Source organism: Cetorhinus maximus, chromosome 21 (genome assembly GCF_964194155.1).
Source record: "Cetorhinus maximus chromosome 21, sCetMax3.hap1.1, whole genome shotgun sequence".
Classification (NCBI taxonomy): domain Eukaryota; kingdom Metazoa; phylum Chordata; class Chondrichthyes; order Lamniformes; family Cetorhinidae; genus Cetorhinus; species Cetorhinus maximus.
This window is the reverse complement of record NC_135899.1, coordinates 92,217,573-92,234,908: the sequence shown is the minus strand read 5'-3', so window position 1 is coordinate 92,234,908 and position 17,336 is coordinate 92,217,573. Positions and strand designations below refer to the sequence as shown.

Sequence of the window (17,336 nt, the reverse complement as noted above, 5' to 3'; positions counted from 1 at the left end):
TTGCGAAAGGAGACAATGACTCTGCCTGCATTTTGCCATTGTCTGGATGACCTCCTTGAATTCCTTAGAAGTGTAATGATGATAGGCAAACACAGGAGGCAGGAAGGTGAGAATGTTAGAAGGGAAATATATTTCATTCAAGTTTTCTGCAAGATGTAATTACTTTTATAGCCTATGAGTTCTAAAATGTGATAAATTTCAACCGGTTAACCACCAATAAAACCCTCAGTCATGCCCTCGTAATTCTTGCTGTGAAGGCTAGACATTAAGAAAGGACTGAACGTTCAGTATCTGCACCTTTAATAGCACCTCCTGTATATTTGCACTGGACGGGCATCGCTTTCCCTTCATTCATTTTGTGGAACCTAGTAGTCGCTGTTCTAAATTGAGTTGGTATTTTTGGGATTTTAAACCCAATGTCAACAATAGCAAGAAATCACAGAGTAATTCCAGCTAAAACATCAGAATTTGGGAGATTGGTGTATCCGAGAGCCTTACAAAGAAGGCAGCATTATAATTTCTGCTTTTGGTGAAGCTGTGTAATTGTGCATTTCTGTAATTATGTATGTGTTTGGTGTCAGTTACTGGTGTCTCCCAATTAACTCTCTTGTCTGCTTTTCTTGCTTTTTTCCTCCTGCGCGTCCGGTACGTCCTGGTCACAGAACGAGCTGCCGGCCTCTGCTGTCGCTTGGTGGTGCCATGTCACAAAGGGATGCCGAAACTGGCAGACCTTTCGGTCAAAACCAAAGATATGTGGGAAATACCTCGGGAGTCCTTGCAGCTGATCAAGAAACTGGGCAATGGGCAGTTTGGGGAAGTGTGGATGGGTAGGAGCCGTATTCCACGTCAAGGCAGAGTTGGGACTTGCAACAAATATGCAGTGACATGTGGTCCACTCCATGGTCATTTGTAATTGGATCGCACAGAGCTGTGACTTACATGGAAGCGTTGGCTATCTTGTGGAAATAACACATTATTCTCTGAAATTGGATCAAACTATCAATTTGAGCATTTGGAGTCATACAGGCGATTTGGCCTTTAATAGAATCATACAAATCACAACAGAGGAGGAGATAATTCCCGCCAATCATATGTGGTGATGCAACCCTAGTTTGGATTTACTACCTCCTAAACCCATTTCCCTGCCCAATGTGCCACATCCTTTTATATTCTCCCTTTTCAAATATTTATCCAACTTCCATTTCTTAAAATATGCTGTTCTCTGACTTGATAGCCATTTGTGGTCATCCATGTTGGGGAGAAAGTGGCATAGCAGTAATGTCACTGGACGAGTAATCCAGGGGGCCAAGCTAATGCTCGCAGCAGCTGGTGGAATTTGAATTCAATTAATAAATCTGGAATTAAAAGCTAGTCTCAGTAATGGTGACCATGAAACCATTGTCGATTGTTGTAAAAACCCATCTGGTTCGCTAATGCCCTTTAGGGAAGGAAATCTGCCGTCCTTACCCGGTCTGGTCGACAAGTGACTCCAGACCCCACAGCAATGTGGTTAACTCTTAAATGCCCCTCTGAAATGGCCTAGCAAACCACTCAGTTGTATCAAACCGCACAAAGTCTAAAAACGTGACGAGCAGCAGTTTAAGAAGCCAGTGATGCCCACATCCCATGAAAGAATAAAAAAAACTCTGTGGGGAAAAAATCTTTGGACCTGCCATTCAATTGAAACCAGATTTCATTATTTATTCCCTGAAAACCTTTCCTCATTTGATAAACCTCTATTAGATTTCCACTTTAACTTTCTTTGTTCCAATGAAAAGTTTTTTTTTAGCCTTCTTTCTTGGCTAAGATCTCATACTTGCTATCATTCTACTGGTTACCCCCTGTATTCTCTCCCTTGTTTCAATATCCTCACAATAACATGATTTCCCGAAGTTCATAGGATGTTTCAACTGTGGCCTATTCAATGTCAATTCAAAATCACTTCTTTCATTTTGTGCATTGGATGCATTGCGAATGAGTGCAAGTTGGTCAAAATTACCAGTAGACATTACTGAACAGCTATATATTGGCATGGCCTTCTGATGAAGCTTGTTTCTCTGGTACCTTTCTCTGGTACATCAATACTCCAAATTGAAGCACTGATAATATTCAAGGTGAATTTTTCATGGCATTTCAAATTGCTGAGAAGCTTTTTGTTTATTTGATTGCCATGCCTCTTTACAGTTAACCCAGTACCCTGGTACATTCTTTAACACGAAGCCTGAAGATGAACTTTTCCTTATACACAGATGGTTCTTTTTAGTCTCAAACCCATTAGCACTTACAAACTGGCTCACACTTACACTGGAGTGAGTAAACCGAGGATAATCTGTTAGCCAAAAGATGCCAATGGCAGCTGCAATCGTTGCAAGTCCTGTAGGCACTAATGCATGTGAACATGTTTACATCCTACCTCCATTGCATCCATTCCCCACAGATCATACTGACGGTTTGTGCTACGTGTTAGCCAAGGCTTGTCCGGGTGAGACGCCACAGACTCTAGGATTGGGTAAAGATGCATGGGAGATAAATCGGCAGTCCATGACGTTGGACAAAAAACTTGGTCAGGGGTGTTTCGGAGATGTGTACATGGGTAAGGTGAAGAATTATTTTCCTGCTATTTCCTTTAATTAAAGATCCAAGAACTGGTAGAAGTTACAAAGCAGGAGCCAAGCAACAGCCGGTGATACAATTTATAGGTCACAAACAGATATTGTTGCCAAGCCGTCAGTAATACTTGTACCTTAACCTGTTAAACATCCCTTGCCTGCTATTTCCATCATTTTATTAATGTTGACCTTTCTATAATAAACCATTGGATTAACCCTCTCCTACATCAAGTAACTGTGTGTAGATGTACATACATTCATCATCTACCTCCCTAAGCATTTCTTAGACTTAGCGCACCTTCCATTTACACCAGAGTTTTGAAACCACATTTTAGTCCAAAATACAGCAACTTAAAGTAGTCAAACCATTTAATCAAATTACTAGTTTATAAAGTCACAAGGAACGGTCAGTATAACAACTCCTTGAAGCTAATAACCAAAGAGCCTGTGGTATTGTAAATATTCTGAGACGATTCATCTTAACCAACAGATTGTGACATTTATTTAGGTGCAAAGGTTTGAGCTTAAAATATTTAACCTTTAGAGCTTTTAAGTTAAGAATAATTTTGGTTTATTTCCCCCTAAAATTGCTTATAAAACATCAAGCACCTATCTATTCTAATCCCATTTTCCAACACTTGGCCCGTAGCCCTGTATGCTGCAGCGTTTCAAGTGCTCAGCTAAATACTTCCTAAATGTTGTGAGGGTTCCTGCCTCTACCACCCCCTCAGGAAGTGTGTTCCAGATTCCAAACACCCTCTGGATGAAAAGTTTTTTTCCTCAAATCCCTTCTAAACCTCCTGCCCCTTACCTTAAATCTATGCCCCCTGGTTATTGACACCTCTGCAAAGGGGAAAAGTTTCTTCCTACCTACCCTATCTATGCCCCTCATAATTTTGTAAACCTCTATCAGGTCCCCCCTCAGCCTTCTCTGCTCCAAGGAAAACAACCCTAGCCTATTTAGTCTCTCTTCATAGCTGAAACGTTCCAGTCCAGGCGACATCCTGGTGAATCTCCTCTGCACCCTCTCCAGTGCAATCACATCCTTCCTATAGTGTGGCGACCAGAACAGCAGACAGTACCCCAGCTGTAGCCTAACTAGCGTTTTATACAGCTCCAACGTAACCTCCCTGCTCTTATATTCTCTGACTCAGCTAATAAAGGCAAGTGTCCCATATGCCTTCTTAACCACCTTATCTACCTGTGCTATTGCCTTCAGGGATCTATGGATATGTACACCAAAGTCCCTCTGATCCTCTGTACTCCCTAGGGTCCTACCATTCATTGTGTATTCCCTTGCCATGTTAGTCCTCCCAAAATGGATCACCTCCCATTTCTCAGGATTAAATTCCATTTGCCACTGCTCTGCCCACCTTACCAGCCCATCTATATCATCCTGTAATCTAAGGCTTTCCTCCTCACTATTTACGACACCACCAATTTCCATGTCATCTGCGAACTTACTGACCATACCTCCTATATTCATGTCTAAATCATTAATGTACACTACGAAAGCAAGGGTCCTAGCACTGACCCCTGCTAATTTGTTCAAGTATATCACAGTCCCCCTCCCTGATTTCTACACCTATGTCGTCCTTCTCCATAATGAACACAGATGAAAAGTAATCATTCAAAACCTCACCTACGTCCTCCAGCTCCACACACACATTGCCACTTTGGTCCATAATGGGCCTTACTCTTTCCCTGGTTATTCTCTTGCCCTTAATATATTTATAAAATGCTTTGGGATTTTCCTTTATCTTACCCGCCAGTGTTTTTTCATACCCCCTCTTCACTCTCCTAATTATTTTTTTAAGTACACCCCCCCCACCCTTTCTACACTCCTCTAGGGCTTCCGCTGTTTTCAGCCCTCTGTGTCTGCCATAAGCCTCCATTTTTCCCTTATCCAATCCTCTATATCCCTTAGATAAAAGCAAAAAACTGCGGATGCTGGAAATCCAAAACAAAAACAAAAATACCTGGGAAAACTCAGCAGGTCTGACAGTATCTGCGGAGAGGAACACAGTTAACATTTTGAGTCCGTATGACTCTTCAACAGAACTTCAACAGTTCTGTTGAAGAGTCATTTGGACTCGAAACGTTAACTGTGTTCCTCTCTGCAGATGCTGTCAGACCTGCTGAGTTTTTCCTGGTATTTTTGTTTTTGTCCTCTATATCCCTTGACATCCAGGGTTCCCTGGACTTGTTGGTCCCACCCTTCACCTTACGGGAACATGTTGGCCCTGAACTCTCACTATTTCCTTTTTGAGTGACTCCCACTGCTCTAATGTAGACTTTCCTACAAGTAGCTGCTCCCAGTTCATTTTGGCCAGGTCCTGTCTTATCATATTGAAATCAGTCTTCCCCCAATTCAGGACCGTTATTTCCGGTCCATCTTTGCCCTTTTCCATAACCTACAGAGTTATGGTCATTATCCCAAATGCTCCCCCACTGACTCTTCTACCACTTGCCTTGCTTCATTCCCTAAGATTAGGCCCAATACCACCCCTTCTCTTATAGGACTTTCTATGTACTGGTTCAAAAAGCTCTCCTGGATGCACTTTAAGGATTCCGCACCCTCTAAGTCTTTCACACCAAGTCTATCCCAGTTAGTATTGGGGAAGTTGAAATCCCCTACTATTATTACCCCATTAGTTTTACACTTCTCTGAGATTTGCCCACATATCTGCTCCACTATCTCCTGCCGACTGTTTGGAGGCCTATGGTACCCTCCCAGCAAAGTGATTGCCCCTATTTGTTTTTTAGTTCTACCCATAGTCCTCATTTGAGGAACCTTCTAAGATACCATCCCTCCTTACTGCAGTAATTGACTCCTTGATCAATAGTGCAATGCCACCTCCTCTTTTACACCGCCGCACCCCATTCCCTGCTGTCACACCTGAAGATTCTGTACCCTGGAATATTGAGCTGCCAGTCCTGCCCTTCCTTCAATCTTGTCTCTGTGATAGCAGCAATATCATATTCTGATGTGTTAATCAACACCCTCAATTCATTTGCCTTACTTGTATACGCCGTGTGCATTGTAAGAACTCAACAAGCCTCCTTAGACAGCACCCTCCAAACCCACGACCACCACCATCTAGAAGGATAAGGGCAGCAGATAGATGGGAACACCACCACCTGGAAGTTCCCCTGTAAATCACTCACCATCCTGACTTGGAAATATATCGCTGTTCCTTCACTATCACTGGATCAAAGTCCTGGAGCTCCCTCCCTAACAGCACTGTGGGTGTACCTACACCACATGGACTGCAGCGGTTCAAGAAGGCAGCTCACCACCGCCTTCTCAAGGGCAACTAGGGATGGGCAATAAATGCTGGGCCCAGCCAGCGAAGCCCACATCCCATGAATTAATTTTAAAAATGTGTTAATTCTCTACAACCTCAACATTCCAGGTTGAGCAAAAAGAAAGCGATACATTGTTAATTATAAAAGACACAATTTATAATCTAACTCCACAAAAACCTCTTGATAGTAGAAGCATCTTCCTTTTAACTTTGTTATATGTAATCCCTAAAGTCTATTTATTCCAGCTTGCATTTTACAGTTACTACTGCAATTTCTCAGGAAGATGAGCTTCAAAAAAAATCTTTGACATGTTGAGATTAATTCTGCTTTCTGATTCCCCCAAAATAGTTTTCTGTAAAGTAATCACAGAAACTAATACCAAGACCTAAAACACCCATTGTCTTTCAGGTTGAGCAAGCTCAGAATCCTCTGATTTGAACCCCCCCACCAGGCCTTGCTGTTTTGCCATGAGTGACTAGCAGTTAAACATTTACAACAACAACTTTCATTTATATAGCACCATTAATGTAGTTAAAGATCCCAAGACGCTTCACAAAAGTGTTGTAAATCAAAATTTGTCATCAAACCACGTTAGGGAAGAAGATCAAAAGCTTGTCCAAAGAGGTAGGTTTTCAGGAGTGTCTTAAAGGAGGAGAGAGAGTCAGGAGAGGCAGAGATGTAGAGGCAGAGCTTAGGGCCTTGGTAGCTGAAGGCATGGCTGCCAATGGTGAAGTGACTTTAAAATCAGGGATACTCAAAAGGCCAGAATTAGTTGAGCGCAGAGATCTCGGAGGGTTGTGGGGCTGGAGGAGATGACAGAGACTGGGAGAGGACAAATCAATGGAAGGATTTGAAAGCAAGGATGAGAATTTTAAAATTTAGCTTAACTGAGAGCCAGTGTAGATCAGCGAGCACAGGGGTGATGGGTGAACTGGACCTGGGTGCAAATTGCATTCAGACTCAAGAGTTTTAGATGAGCCCGATTTTATGTAGGGTGGAAGATGGGAGGCCAGTCCAGAGAGCATTACAATAACGAAGGCTAGATATAGCAAAGACAAGCATTAAGGGACAGTCAAATGATACCCACCCTACAAGGAGTTAAAACCGGCTGGGCCATATGTTGCCAAACTCTGCTCTCTCTCTCTCTCTCTCCATCATTTTAGTGGAGACAGTAGCACATTTGTTTTAAACAGTATCCCATGGTGTCAATTCAGGGCTTTAAATAACTAGATTAACGAAATCCAGCTGAGTAAGATTGGACAACATAAGGAATATTTTAAGTAGGAGAGGGTTAATGCTTTTCCAGTTTCACATTCTCATTGTAAATGCATGACAGATCATTCCTTCACATTAATGTTCTCATGTCTCACCATCATTTCACATTGTGTCTAACGTCAGCAGTTCCATGTGGAAGAATTTGCTTTCATTGCTGTTGTTTCCACTGGCTGGCTTTAGGTACATGGAACGGCACCACGAAGGTTGCAGTGAAGACTCTGAAACCTGGCACCATGTCACCCGAGGCATTTCTTGAGGAAGCCCAAATAATGAAGAGGCTCAGACATGATAAATTGGTCCAGCTGTACGCAGTGGTGTCTGAGGAACCCATCTACATTGTCACAGAATTCATGACTAAAGGTAAAATGGCCTTTCTAACTGCCGAGTTTTTAATCTTTAATGTCATCATCTATTTAAAATGTGGCATTTGCAGGAAACGCTCCTCGAGATCCCTGTCTTCCCCAGCAGCATCTATAGCAGAGAGCACATAAAGTCAGCATCTCACTTAACATCTGTCACTGCCTGGCTTGTGTATCTTTCAATGTGAATTATATGTCATATTTCGTGCATGCCTGATATGAAGAAGGCCAGTCACCACAGCAGAGGCATTAGGCTGGACGAGAACTCCACGATGAGAACTTATCAATTTACTGAACTGACTCCTATAAGTAAGACTGAAGGGAGTAGCTGGTAACTGTTTGGTATATTTTGGTCATCCCCATTATCTCATGGGCTGATATCCCGAACATTGTCTTGCTCAAGTGTTATTCTCAGTAATTCTCCAATGTGTTTTTTCACAGAGTGAAGTTAAATGGGTGTTTACTAAGTGGCAAGTTGCTTTACAAAGAAAACAAAATATACTTCTATTGTTCTCAAAACGCTGGGACAGCCAGACCTCCCGATAGGGCTCTTTTGTCCTTCTTGCTGATATCTCGGTTAACATTAGGTAACAGACCCAAGACACACCAGCACCAAGTTTATCCAGGGCCCCAGGTTGCAGTCAGACAGGCTACAAAATGCTCCCTGGGCCAGTGTCTAATATAATTACATCAGCCATATAAATGGGTCATTTCTCTCGCAAACATCACATGTAATTTAATGATACTGTATAACAGACATGAGCTCAGTATCAATAGTTACATCACTGTACTCACTGAGATTTATCGTTGTTCAGTTATATTAGATAGAACTTTTTGGTAATTGATAATGCTTCCCTCAAAGTTGTATCCCTATCGCATGTTCTACATTGAATTGTATCGAGACAGAATGTTATTCACCACAGAAACATATATATTCTTGAGTCACTACTCTATTTGATCAATGTTCAATCTCAGTAAAAAATGATCATGACCAGGAATCCAAGAAATATGTTGCTGCTGTTTGCACAACACTGATTTTTTACAGAGTTCACGGGTGGAATTTTCCCTGAATGGCAGGTTTGTGCACGGAATCGTCCGCTTCCCAGACGCGTTTCGCCTCATTAATAACGCATTCTCGGGAAACACGCTGGGTCGCTGGCGGGTGGACTCGAATTTTCCCGCCCCGCTGTGACATCAGCACTTCCTCGCTCCGGGCACCATATGTAAAGCGCACCAGAGCACAGCCGACTTCATGTCTACAGAGCCCAGGGCTGCTCCAGGTGACAGGTAGCCCCAAAAGCAAAGAATACAGCAGCCCCCAGATTTAGTGACGCCTCTCTGGGGGCACCTGCTGCGAACTCCTCTAACCCCACTTTGGGTGCAGACCAGTCACCAAGCTCACCAACCCAGCACGGGAGGCGGTGGCAGTGGTGGTCAGAGCCAACGTCCTCCAAAAGTGAACAGCCACCCAGTGCCGCAAGAGGATGAATGATCTCCTTCATTCCGCCAGGGTAAGTCACTCTTCTCATCAGTCTCTACTCTCACACTCACAAACCCATCACACTTCCACAGAGTTCGTGCTCACTACCAGCTCAAGGGACACAAACACTCTCACAAACACCCTCATCTCCCCTGCCCATCGTGTCCTCATGCCGCCATTGGCACCACTCACCCTCCACACATGCCAGGCATCCTTCTCATCTGGCCTGACAGGCATCTTGCTTACACTCTCTCCATCTGTCTCCAAGCAAGATAAGCTAACCCATAACAACAGGGAGAGGTCGCAGACTGATGGAGGAATGCCTGACATCAAGGTCCTCACCGCCTTTGAAAATACAGCCATCCAGTTGGCCGGCGAGGATGTGGACCGTTCCTGCGCAGACGGTGAGGTCGGCGACGCTCAACCAAGTGAGGATCCTGCACTGTAACATCCATCCGAGAACCACACTGTGAGAGATGTCTCCTGTTTCCCAGTCCCCTGCCATACACTAATGATCTCTTTTCCATCACAGGCACATCGGGAAGCAGCCAAGGGCGACCACGAGGCAGATCATCGACTCCAGCCCCCTGGACACCTTGGAAGAGGAATCCGCAGACACCGACATTGAAGTCCCGTCACAGCGTCACCCACACCCTCCACCCACACCCCCCACCCACAGCCCCCACCCATACCCCCCTCCCCCACCCACACCCCCCACCCACACCCTCCACCCACACCCCCCACTCACACCCCCCACCCACACCCCCCACCCACACCCCCCACCCCCCACTCACACCCTCCACCCACACCCCCCACCCACACCCCCCACCCACACCCCCCACCCGCATCCCCCACCCACACCCTCCACCCACACCCCCCACCCACACCCCCCACCCACACCCCCCACCCGCATCCCCCACCCACACCCCCCACCCGCATCCCCCACCCACACCCTCCACCCACACCCCCCACCCACACCCCCCCACCCACACCCTCCACCCACTCCCTCCACCCACACCCTCCACCCGCATCCCCCACCCACACCCCCCACCCGCATCCCCCACCCACACCCCCCCACCCACACCCTCCACCCACACCCCCCACCCACACCCCCCACCCACACCCCCCCACCCACACCCTCCACCCACACCCCCCACCCGCATCCCCCACCTGCACCCCCCACCCGCACACCCCCACCCACACCCCCCACTCATACGCTCCACCCACACCCCCCACTCACACCCTCCACCCACACCCTCCACCCACACCCCCCACCCACACCCCCCACCCGCATCCCCCACCCACAACCCCCACCCACACCCTCCACCCACACCCCCCACCCACACCCCCCACCCACACCCCCCACCCACACCCTCCACCCACACCCTCCATCCACATCCTCCACCCACACCCTCCACCCACACCCTCCACCCACAACCCCCACCCACACCCTCCACCCACACCCCACACCCACACTCTCCACCCACACCCCCCACCCACAGCCCCCACCCACACCCTCCACCCACACCCCACACCCACACCCTCCACCCACACCCCACACCCACACTCTCCACCCACACCCCCCACCCACAGCCCCCACCCACACCCCCCACCCACACTCTCCACCAGCGCAGAGACACACACCTCGGTAGGACCTAGTTCTAGGAGTTGCCTCAGGACCACAATCTGGTGAGCACATCGCACTGTCTGATCCACAGCAGGCGGAGACAGGGAAATCCAAGGGTGCCGGCACTCGGAGGGCTGCTGGAGGCCAGGAATCCACTGAGTCCAGTTCAAATGAGGAGCCTCTGGACTCGGTCATACCTCAGTTGCTGGAGCTGCAAAGGCAAACTCGGGAACATCAGGAAGGGATGTCCACTGCACTCCTCAGATTGCAAGGCACAATGGAGGAGTCCATCCACCTTCAGTCTGAGGTGATAGCACCGGTGTTATAGCCAACACACCGAGGTCAATATTGGTAGATTGGCAGCTGTCCTGGAGACCTTGGTCCAGGACACTGGTCCTGCACTCCTACAGAAGCTGCACTCCATCGCTGAGGCACTTGCAGGCATCCATCAGTGTCAACGCGGTGGGGGGAAGAGGACGGGCATTTCGAACTCATTCCAGCTGCCCCTTCCTCTCAAGGAGTCAGCCAAGGGCCCTCGGGCACCCATAGGGAGGAGGATCAGCAGGTGCACAGCCCAGGACCATCCACCCAGGTGATTCCGGAGTGTCCGGCCCATCCAATTCCCCTCTTCCTGTGATCCCAGGTCGAGGAGGGTGTCACTGCCACACAGCAGGACCCCAAAAGCAGGCCAGGGCCCTCCAGGCCTCAGCCCTCCAGAGGACGCCCACCAAGGTAACTACAGACAGGGTGTAGCAGTCAGCAGGCTGCCTCCACCTCCACTGTGGATGTGGGGAGAGAACCAAGACATAGCAGCAGGGTTAGGAAGGTTAAGAAGATGTAGTTGCACAGCCTGGGCATGGGTATTAATCACTTATACATAATGTTCGCAATTATAAATAAACTCCCAAGAATGTCTCCCTGCCGATGGCTCCTTGTTCTGATGAGCAGTGTTTGTGTCACTCAGATGTGAAACCTTGGTTCCTGCACAAGATAAAGGCAGGTGTCCCAGTCCAGGGTTGTGTGCCCTCACCTCCAAGTTCCCCTCAAAGTTCAGCTCACCAGGTGCACGCCTTTTAAAGGCAGCCGTGAAGCTCACCGCTCTGAAGTCACACTGACGTGGGAGTTAAATTTGACGTGGGGGAGATGATTCCGGTGTGCAGGCACAATAATGAAATGCATATGCATTTAAATTAAGTACCTGACATTGGATGGCGGGAAATGCTGCCCGCCATTGACGGGGTGGGGGGGAGGGGACAGTCACATCCTGGATTTACATCGCCAGGAAACGTGACTAGGGCCATCTCGTGCTATTTCCTGCTCGCACTGCCAAACACACCCATCGCAAATGGGAGCGGAATATTGCAGCTCCCAAGGCACCTCCCGAGAACACTTTGAATATTGAATACTCTGGAAATTTATTTTGTAACTTCTCAGGCAGACATTGGATTTAACTTTTCAAATCCTGCAACTTTTACCTTTAATTTGACTTACTGCTTACAAAAATTGTTGAATAAGTACAAACTTGATATTTTGAGATAATTTCGAGCATCCCGTTCAAAGTAATGCCAGCTGAGAAACAGTAGACCCTCTGATTTGCAGCTTGGTCTGCTGGGGTCTCTTTATGTTCACGTCAGGTATTTTGACTGGCTTCACAATATACAATTACCACCAAAAGTGAACAGTTAAACGTTACTGCAGCAGCTGATTTTCCATTGCTGTTTTCAGTGGGTAAAAAGGGAAAAGGAGAGAGCACATAAACATTGCAGTGATACTGTATCATGCTTCTTGGTGAGCATATGAACTAGGAGCAGGAGTAGGCCACTCGGCCCCTCGAGCCTGCTCCGCCATTCAATAAAATCATGGTTGATCTGAATGTAACCTCACCCCCACATTCCCACCTTCCCCTGATAACCTTTCACCTCCTTGCTTATCAAGAATGTACCTCTGCCTTAAAAATATTTAAAAACTCTGCTTCTTAAACAGTGAGAATATGATTTGGTTCCTATCAAAGTAGATTAATATACTAGTGTAGATGCGCAGTTATCTGTGTCCTGTCTCAGTTTCAAAATGTAGATCATTACATTTTATTCCATAATGTGAAAAATAATTTCAGTCAATGATTAAGGTGTAAGGGTATCAGAACATGAGAAACTTAGGAAATCTAAACAGCCATGTGACCCATGAAGTCTGCTCTGCCATATGTAGGAGAGAGAGAGAGAGAGAGAAAAGCTGCAAAGGAGGTTTACCAGGATATTGCTGGGGATGAGAGACTTCAGAGGAAAGGTTGGAAAAGTTAGGATTGCTCTCCTTGGAACAGGGAAGGTTAAGAGTTGACCAAATAGAGGCTTTCTAGATAATAGGTTTTGATCAAGTAAATGGAAAAAAATGACAATTCCCTCTGGCAACTGGGTCAATAACCAACAGTCATGGATTCAAAATCATTTGAAAAAGATCTAAAGGGGAATGAGGATAAATCCTTTCACTCAGAGAGTTATCGGGATCTGGAACGCTGTACCTGAAAAAGGTAGTGGAAGCTGAATCTTTTGCATATTTTAAAAAGGATTTTGACAGGTACTTGAAGATGATAAACTTAGAGGGTTCCATAGAACATAAGAACATAAAAAATAGGAGCATTCCCATGTTCTCTTCCGATAGGAGCAATCCAGTAGCATGGATTGAGGATTGGTTAACAAACAGAAGACAGAAAGTCGGGATTAATGGGTCTTTTTCAGGTTGGAAAGATGTAACTAGTGGAGTGCCACAAGGATCAGTCCTAGGGTCTCAATTATTTACTATCTATATTAATGACTTGGAGGATGGGGAAGAGTATAACGCATCCAAATTTGCTGATGATATAAAAATAGGTTGGAGGGCATGTTGTGATGAGGACATAAGGAATCTGCAAGGGGATATAGACAAGTTGAGTGAGTGGGCAAAAACTCAGCAGATGGAGTTTAATGTAGGAAAGTGTGAGGTCATGCACTTTGGTAGGAAAAATCAAAAGGCAGACTATTATTTAAATGGAGAGAGACTCCAAAAAATGCAGCACAGAGGGATCTGGGTGTTCTTGTGCATGAAACACAAAACATTAGCATGCAGGTGCAGCAAGTAATTAAGAAGGCAAATGGAATTTTGGCCTGTATTGCTAGGGGGTTGGAGTTTAAACATAGGGAAGTCTTGTTACAACTGTACAGAGTGTTGTTGAGGCCACACCTGGAGTACTGTGTACAGTTTGGTCCCCGTATTTAAGAAAGGATATATTGGCATTGGAGGCAGTTCAAAAAAGATTCACTAGGCTGATTCCTGTGATGAAGGGGTTGACTTATCAAGAACGGCTAAACAGGTTAGGCCTTTATTCATTAGGGTTTAGAAGAATGAGGGGTGATCTTATTGAAATGTACAAGATTCTGAGGGGATAAAAGCAAAATACTGCGGATGCTGGAAATCTGAAACAAAAACAAAAATAGCTGGAAAAACTCAGCAGGTCTGACAGCATCTGCGGAGAGGAACACAGTTAACGTTTCGAGTATTCCTCTCCACAGATGCTGTCAGACCTGCTGAGTTTTTCCAAGATTCTGAGGGGGCTTGGCAGGGTAGATGTTGACAAGATGATTCCACTAGTGTCGCAATCTCGAACTAAGGGACTTAATTACAGAATAAGAGGGCACTCATTTAAAACTGAGATGCGAAGGAATTTCTTCTCTGAGGGTAGTGAATGTCTGGAATTCTCTACCCCAGAGAGTTGTGGGGTATAAAGTATTTGAAGAGGAGGTAGATAGATTTTTGAAATATCGGGGAGTTGAGGGCTATGAGGAGCTGGCACGTAAGAGGAGTTGAGACCTGGAGCAGATCAGCCATGATCTTATTGAAAGGCGGGGCAGGCTTGAGGGGCCAAATAGCCAAAACCCTTGGATGCAGGCCATCAGGTCCTGGTGACTTGTCTACCTTTAGTCCCATTAATTTGTCAAATACTTTGTCCCTCATAATAAAGACTGTTGCAAGATCTTTCACCCCATTAGCTCCTTGCTTGTCTGATATCTTTGGGAAGTTTATAGTGTCCTCCACAGTGAAGACCGATGCAAAATATTGGTTTAAATTCTCTGCCATTTCCGTTCCCCATTATCAATTCTCCAGTCGCATCCTCCAAGGGTCCCACGCTTACTTTAGCCCCTCTCTTTCTTTTTATATACCCGTAGAAGCTCTTGCTGTTTGTTTTTATATTTCTTGCCAATTTACTTTAATAATCAATTTTCTCCCTCTTTATTAGCTTTTTAGTCATCCGCTGCTGGTTCCTAAAATAATCCCAAACCTCTGGCCTACCACTAGTTTTTACCGCTTTGTATGCCTTAGATTTTGATTGGATACTCTCCATGACCACCTTTGTTAACCACGGGTGGTTCATCCTTCTTATCGAGTCCCTCTTTATGACAGGGATAAATTTTTGCTGAGTGTTATGAAATATCTGCTTAAATATCTGCCACTGCTCATCCACTGACCTTCCCCTTAGTCTATTTTCCCAGCCCACTTTAGACAACTCTTTCTTCATATCTCTGTAATTGCCCTGATTTAAGTTGAGGACACTGGTTTGAGACCCGAGTTGCTCGCCCTCAAACTGAATTTGAAATTCTACCATGTTGTGATCGCTACCCATGAGAGGATCCTTAGCTACGAGATCTCTTATTAATCCTACCTCATTACACATTACTAGATCCTGTTCCCGGGTAGGTTCTGCAATGTATTGCTCTAAGAAACAACCCCTGATGCACTCTACAAATTCATCTTCCATGTTACCCCCGCCAATTTGATTTGTCCAGTCAATATGCGGACAAAAAGCAGGAATTTTAAAGAGACAGCACAGGCGAGATGAGTACAATGGCCTCCCTTCTGTCCTTTAAATGCCTGTGATTCTATAAAAGATGTCTTCAGAGTAATATTCACTGCACTTAATTTTAGAAAAAACTAATTATGTAGAACACTTTGAAATGGCTCAACATTAGAAAGCGCTGTGTGAGTATTTACTTTAGGTCATTCGGAGAAAGAGACTATATAAAAATAGTCAAAATCCTGGAACTCCCTTCCTAACTGCACTGTGGATGCACCTACACCACATGGATTGCAGCGATTCAAGAAGACAGCTCACCACCACCTTCTCAAGGGCAGCTAGGGATGGGTAGTAAATGCTGGCCCAGCCAGCGAAGCCCGCATCCTGTGAATAAATTTTTTTTTAAATTGAGTGAAGAATCCCATTACATTAGTTCTGGAAAAATGGCAGACCAAAATAGGCCTGTGTCAAGCATCTGTTCAATCCCTTGGAATCTAGTGAGGAAAGTATTAGATTCACAAATGACAGGCATAGTAGACATGTTAGAATGTCAATCAATACTAGATTCTAACAAAGACTAAAGAGGAACGAACACAGAGCAAGCTGACTGCCACTTCTGTGCCATGTCAGTGGGAGTAGCACATGTTTACTTATGTAAATTACATTCATCTCTATGTATGACTTATAATAGCAACCCATCAACCCAGAAGGAAAAAAACAGCACTCTTATTTCCCAGTTTTTACTGGTGTTCCATTTTAAGGTATACAAGACCAGTTCGGACCAGTATTCTTATTTCACAGTTTGTACTGCTTTTTCCTCCCGGGAATGTCACTTTTCCTATGATATATGTCCCATGTCACTTGTAAAATGGAAAACAAAGGGCAGATTCCTATCCAATAATGGATTTTATGTCCATGCTCTTTACCTGTTTTCTTTCTCTTTTCATTCATGGGGTGTGAACATCGCTGGCTTGGCCAGCATTTATTACCCGTCCCTAATTGCCCTTGAGAAGATGGTGGTGAGTCATTTGACCAAGCGGCTTGCTTGTCTGTTTTGGGGACAGTAATGAGTCAGCCACAATGCTGTGGGTCTAGACTCACATATAAGCCAGACTAGGTGAAGGTGGCAATTTTTTTCCCCCCCTCAAGAACATTTTTGAACCAGATGCGTTTTAATGAAAGCCCAGCAGTTTCACTGTCATCATTTCTGATGATGCTTTTTAATTCCAGATTTATTTAAACTGATTCAGCTGCCTTGTTGGGAGTTGAATCGTGTCTCCATCTTCTGGCTTACTGGTTCTGTAACATAACCATCTCCACTCAGATATTCTGAGATATTGAAAGAATAAAAGTTCTCTATTTTAATCATTCAAGGACTCCATGAACAATTTGCAACCTGATTATATCTAAAATTATTCTCGTGCAAACTGAATAGTTTTCTTCAGAACTGATGACCAGTACAGATCCTTTATACAACTTGACTTCAAAAACTGCACTTGGAAAAAAGAAGTTAAGCAATATCTCCAGAAAATAAATATAGCTGGAAACAGACCGTGGGTCACCTAGTTAAGCAAGAGTTCTCAATTTTTCAAACTATTCACTTCTGCCCTAATAGAGATGCTGCAGCGTTTACAGAGCCGCTTAGTTTACTCCATATAAATTGTTGTAAACAGAGGCAAAATGCAGAGCTGTCAATGCATTTATCTTTAGAATTGGTTTATTCTGACTGGTAAAAACAAAAAGCTAAAAGCTACTGCGGATGCTGGAAATCCAAAACAAAATAAAAACAGAATTACCTGGAAAAACTCAGCAAGTCTGGCAGCATCGGCGGAGAAGAAATCAGTCAACGTTTCGA

General features: G+C 45.1%; 2 protein-coding genes across 8 annotated transcripts in view; one reads left to right on the top strand and one right to left on the bottom strand.

Annotated features, from left to right (window-relative positions):
* Positions 1–17,336, bottom strand: part of LOC144696132 (digestive cysteine proteinase 2-like) — a 440,777-nt gene that overhangs the window by 376,777 nt on the left and 46,664 nt on the right. The gene's annotated exons all lie outside the window — the stretch shown is intronic.
* Positions 1–17,336, top strand: part of LOC144696131 (tyrosine-protein kinase Fyn-like) — a 307,951-nt gene that overhangs the window by 260,612 nt on the left and 30,003 nt on the right. For 3 of the 6 annotated variants that reach the window (XM_078567466.1, XM_078567467.1, XM_078567464.1), the window contains 2 exons: positions 663–827; positions 7,374–7,553. In XM_078567466.1, the coding sequence (XP_078423592.1) occupies positions 663–827; positions 7,374–7,553 (345 nt within the window). Of the gene's footprint in view, positions 1–662; positions 828–2,437; positions 2,594–7,373; positions 7,554–17,336 lie in introns of all 6 variants that reach the window. The other 3 variants (XM_078567468.1, XM_078567465.1, XM_078567469.1) reach the window with 2 other exon arrangements.